At 35.7% G+C, this 5,862-nt stretch overlaps 1 protein-coding gene across 1 annotated transcript; it reads right to left on the bottom strand.

Annotated features, from left to right (window-relative positions):
• Positions 1–2,113: 2,113 nt before the first annotated feature.
• On the bottom strand, positions 2,114–4,989 carry LOC121777777 (rho GTPase-activating protein 5-like). The gene is made up of 5 exons (XM_042175132.1): positions 4,403–4,989; positions 3,350–3,470; positions 3,140–3,259; positions 2,827–3,057; positions 2,114–2,678 (listed from the first exon to the last, which is right to left on the bottom strand). The coding sequence occupies exons 1-5, from the start codon at positions 4,771–4,773 to the stop codon at positions 2,316–2,318; spliced, it is 1,206 nt and encodes a 401-aa protein (XP_042031066.1). The 5' UTR covers positions 4,774–4,989; the 3' UTR covers positions 2,114–2,315.
• Positions 4,990–5,862: the final 873 nt, after the last annotated feature.

Raw genomic sequence — 5,862 nt, forward strand, 5'->3', positions numbered from 1 at the left:
AGAGTCGTAGGAAAAAATAGAACCGAACAGCAGATTAGAGGAGATGAAGATAAGAAGTCATGGGCTATCTCGCCAACCGAACGGGGCCTAAATGGTTAAATGGAGGAGAAACGTCTCGTCAATAAAATTGTGATTCATTACCTTCCATCGATGAATTGTAATCTTGTAAATTATAATTCCCGGATCCGTTACTGCAAACAAATCAACGATCCTGCATTAACAATTAATCCCAGTGGCCAAATTTCCGTCTCTTTTTGTTAAATCGAATATTTTGACTTTTTGTTTAATTTGTGTAGGGGGAATAAAATAAAGAATATAACCCCATGAGGTTGGTAGATTGTCAATCGAGTAGTATTTTATCATATAAACAAAGTTGAACTTCTGATTAGCATTAAACAGTACACGCACCCCTGTAATAATCAACAAAACTCCACGTGTTTCACGTGTTTATAACCCCCAGATATCACAGAATCGATATAAAATAAATTAATAGTACTAGTCAGTTTCACACTCGTCAACTTGATATTATCTCGTATTTTTCTTTTTGAATGACCTAAAATAAAGTTTAAAGTTCATATATTCTTTCACTCTAACTTAAAATGCAATCCACGATATTATTATTTTTTTATTCTAATATGTTGGAACCTATCAATTTTTTGTTTTATTTAAAACAAAAATGTTGAATTGATGTTGAAAATTCCAAATTAACAACGGCCCACGCGTAATCCAAATCAAAATCAGATGTTCCAAAACCCAAACTTAGTAGTATTTCCAGTTTTAAAATTTTATTGATAAAAATACATTTTTTGAATATTTTATTTATTAATAATGCAACTTGAAATTTTTTGGAAAATCTTAAAATCGAAAACAAAAGTATAATATCTCTCTATTTGTAATTATGATACTAGTATTGGTACAATTATGTAATTAAGTGGTGAAGATTAGATAAAGTTAAGAAAATTAAAAATTTAATGCACCATTATATCACGTGATGTGGGGAAGGGCGGAAGGAGAGGACCACTCAAGCTGCTGGATAATAAACTATAATAAATTACATACTGTATAAATAGCGAGTGCAGAATATGAAGCAACCGAACCAAAAGTAAAAAAAAGAAAAAAAAAAGAGATTCTTAATTATTTAAGTGAACAAAATATTTGAGTCGAGACACCACATCTAGCAACATACTACATATTATTATATCAACTCTTTATAATATCATTACTTTTCTTTACTTGGTTCTTGAATTTCTTGAATTGAATAAAAAAAAGTTAATCCCACGTGTTGGTACTATATTGTATTGGTATAGATAGGTAAAAAGTCTCTCTTGATGTTTGGAGAAAATAGAGATTAGGTTCAAGATGAAAAAAATCGATTCATTTCTTCAAAAAAAATATTGTTAGAGCATCCACATCCATGCTCTTACCAATGAGCATGAATGTGGGTCCGGATCCACTTTTACTTCCTGCTCTTAGGCATGAGCACAACACCCACATCCGTACTCTTCCGCAAGGACAAGCTTAAGGGTCCCACCATTCTATTTAAATAAAAAACATTTTCGAAATATTAAAATGCATTAAAGTTACCCGGAATAATATTACAAATTTAAAAATTACATAAATAAAATCCTAAAATTAAAAATTACATAATTAAAATTCTAAAAAATAAAAATTACACAATTAAAATCCTAAAAATTGAGATTGAGAGAGTTGTTTGGTATAGTGTCATTTTTTGTGTTTGAAATGAGAGTATTAATAGATGAAAGTATGAATTTTGGGGTAAAAATAATGAAAAAATAAATTAAAAGTGTAGAAAAAATGGAAATATTTTATTAGGAAGTGGGAAAATATTTTTTTATTAAATCTGAATTTTTTAGATTTTTTCAATTTTTTAAAAAAATAATAATAAAAAATGATAAACCAACGGGCCAATCGGAACATGCCACGTCGACGCCTCGTGCTCTTGCCATTCACACGGACATGCTCTATGCATAGAGCAGCGCCCTGCCGTCGGCAAGAGCACAGCGGCGGACAAGGCTTGTCCTTGCCGACGGCAAGAGCACGTTCGTCGGCAAGGACACCGCTATGGATGCTCTTAGAATGATATGCTTTGGCCTTGTTGGAATGGATAATAAATAGGATGAAAAGGGATAAGAGAATTTGATACATAGAAAGTCCTAATTTCCAAGTGAAGGCCCAACTTTTAAGAACCAACCAACCAAGAAGCCTGCCTACATATTGTGTCTATTTATGTGGTGAAATGAAGAAAGAAAAAAACTAGCTAGCAAATCAACATTGCATTAGAAAAAAAGAAGAGATTAATTAGAATTATATAGCTTCTTAGGTTGTGTCTTGGTCAAGTGGAATACCGGATGCCGGCATAGCTTTTGCATGCCTTTCCGAAGATTCAGACGACGGAGAATTCCGTCGTCTGCTTCGTATTCGTCTTTGAAATTATGCCCTAAGGTTCGCCTTTTGCGTGTGGTGATAGCGGTGGTAGCGGGCGTTGTCTCTCCACTACTCATCACTACTGCATTATTGCATTCTTCGTCAACTGGGGCACCACTCTGCTCCAGTACCGCCGAATACTCCTCTCTCTCAGCAAGTGTCTTCCCAATGAGGGTCTTGAGAAAGTTCATGACTTGGACCGCGTGGATGAGCGCCGTAAGTGGATCAGCCATCTGGATTGTACATATTAGTATTTCAAATTAAGCAGTCTGATAACTCATCCAAAAGACTAGTCTGTTAGGAGAAAGTCATTTGGTCTATAATATTCACAACTGATGAGGGACATTAGAGTCTATAACAGATTTGAGAGTAGCAAAGCACCTGAGTCATGTTTGGAGCGAAAACCATAGCGATGTTCCTCGCGTTCATCTTGTTAAGGTGGTGGTGCTGCACGACATCGGCCATGAGATTGATGGCCCAGTCGAGCAGCGCGCCCTCGGTCGGGGGAAGCTGCTTTACGAGCTCGCTACACTCTTCCTCTGTGTTGCAATGCATCACATCTTCTGCACTTAAACAGTCAAGCACTCCTGAAGGGAGCTCTCTAAACCAAGCCTGATATCATATTTTCCTCATCAACAATGGGACAATATCAACTTTATTTTTAACTACTAATATAATTTGCTTCTATTATTACCTTTATCAAACCAGATAAGCAGTGTACATCAATTCCATGTGGCACAATTCCTTTGTTCAGCTGTTTCCTAACATTTTCTTCTTGGCTATTCTCAGCATTGATTCTGAAAATTCCTTCTGCCTTCAAATTAACACACACACACACACACAATTAATCATATACTACTAAATTATAAATATAAAGCTAAAATAACATTAGAATTGGGCATACTTGAAGGCCTCCTTCTTCATACAGCCTGGTTTGCATCCTAAGAAGAATTGTGGGTACGCTGTTTCCTCTTTGGTCAAAGCTACATTGCATTGACTCTGCAGAAACTCCAAATACACTAGCACTGTCCACATCATTATATAGATATTAGCTCATCACATTCAAACTCGACTGTTCAATTTAATTCTCAACCAGCCACTTTAACTACTGCACATGATTCAACTTAATGCAAAACATTGTGGGTTATTAGAAAGATAGAACAAAACATAGATCAACCAAAATCTTGAGCTATGCAGAGTTACAAGACAACTTACCAAATAAGTTAAATAGACTTATGCAATAATCTACTATGTACTAAACCAAAAAATATGCCTGCTATTAATATAGTTTTCCTATAATGAAAGATATGTAATTCTCTTTTGAATCATCAATTAGAAACCTAAGAAAATCTCTATATCCACAGTCTCTCCCTTCGTCTACCTCTCGGTATCAAAGTGCGTCGCTAAAGAGAAAATTAAAAATCGAACTTTGAAAGAGTTCAAGGGAGGGTGTTGACATAATGAAACAAGAATATTTACATCTATCCTAAGAGAAAATTAGAACCACTACATACATTTTAAGATAGAATGCCATAAACTTCCGTATTCGTAATCCCACCACTCCAATTATGTTAGCAAACAACAATATTGATGTATTGATTTGATCACTACTACTTGGATTGCAAATCTAGATCTGAATCAAACAGATTTTTTTAGAATTAATTACTAACAAACACAACTTAATTATCCAGTCTCACCTCCAGTTCCTAAACTAAAATCTTTTTCCCCAAAACACGGAAAATACACAATCAATTGTCAGACGATTTAGAGATTTATTCACCATTAAATACTCATTAAATCCCACCACAACACAAATATTATTCCACCAAACACAAATTAATATGCATGCATGTCATGTACCTCCCTCCTTCACTTCAATTATAATTAAATATTAAGATTAACAACAATTAATTAAAATTAAGAAAAATAAAACGGAAAAGAGTTGGTAAAACCAAACCTGGCGCTGGGCGGTTTAGAAGGTACCTCTGGCTGCAGCTCGACCGGCAGGCCCAGAAACCCATCAAACCGGTCAAACGTCACATGTGACACGTGTCGCACGTCGGTTGGCCATCCAATGTCCACGTCAGACGCAACGTCGTCCGCATCGACCGAGCACGTGACCAGCGACTTCCTCAGCGCCGCCGCCACAACTCCCAGCACCGAAAACTGCGCCTGATTTCCGCCGCCGTTTCCTCCAGGGCTCAAAAAAGGCGTAGTCGCCGGATTCTCCGAGGCTCCGTCGTCTTCATCCTCCTCCTCGTCGTCGGTGTTGTAGTTGTAGTCTCCAAAATAACCATTTTCGTCGTCTTCGTATAGAGGCGGCGGCATTGTGTTAAGAGAGCAGGATTTGGACCGGAAGAGTCACGCCATAATTTAGTTCAATTGAAGACGAAGACACGAAGATGAAGAAGCATTGCAATTGATTAATGCATGATTGATGATATGATAGTAGTGCTAGCAAAATGTATGATTGTGAGGGGCTGTTTTCAGATATGGGGGCCGAGGCCTGCACCTAAAATTCAGACTCATATTTGGAAATAGAAATACATTGAAATTCAAGTCTCATTAGTATTTATTTATTTATTTATTTATTTATTTATTTGTTTGTGAATTTACTACTCAATGATGATAACTAGCAACTATATAGTTGTCGCTATTCTTCATCCGCAATGCGCCAACCTCTCGTTACCGCGGGGGTCATCACGGGTGGCGAGACGAGAGTGCCACGTATAATGCGTATTAGTCTTGACTTACGAGTTTGTGACAAAATTAATCTCGGGTCAATTTGATAACACGTCTCTCCTTTTAATGGGATTGTGCGTAAACTTGATGGCTTTATCCATTTGTGTGTTCATTATTGACATTACTATCGTGACATTAAGTAGGGTAGATAAGAGAGTTAGTAGAAGCAGCCAAATAAAATTAAGGTTATGTGTTTTGTGTTTATGTGCAGTCATTTTCGTCCATGTGTAGTGGCAGATAATTTCTTTTGGTGATTTTAGATTGTTTGATTAATATTTTTCTCCAACTCTCATGCTTTTCTACAAAGAATTGAGAGATTCCTGCCTCTTTACAACTCTTTATCTTTTTGTAAAGGTCAGAATATTAACTACTTTTATTAGAATATATTCCATTAACTTAACTAGTCTTGGTAATTTTTCCCACAAGGCCACAACCAATATTGACCCCTCTTATCAATTTCACATTTATTTTCGGCACATGTTTTAAAAAAGTATATACATAAAGTATATTATAAGTAGGGGCGGGACTTTGTATAATAATTTTGTCGAAGTTTCATTATTTTGTTTAAATTATTGTGCAAAAGTCCATATCATGAGAACAAAACATATAATTCAAAATTCAATTTGAGTTTTTTTGAAATACATACCACATATCAAAATGAATTTATTTTTGCGT

This window comes from Salvia splendens, chromosome 18 (genome assembly GCF_004379255.2).
Source record: "Salvia splendens isolate huo1 chromosome 18, SspV2, whole genome shotgun sequence".
NCBI lineage: Eukaryota > Viridiplantae > Streptophyta > Magnoliopsida > Lamiales > Lamiaceae > Salvia > Salvia splendens.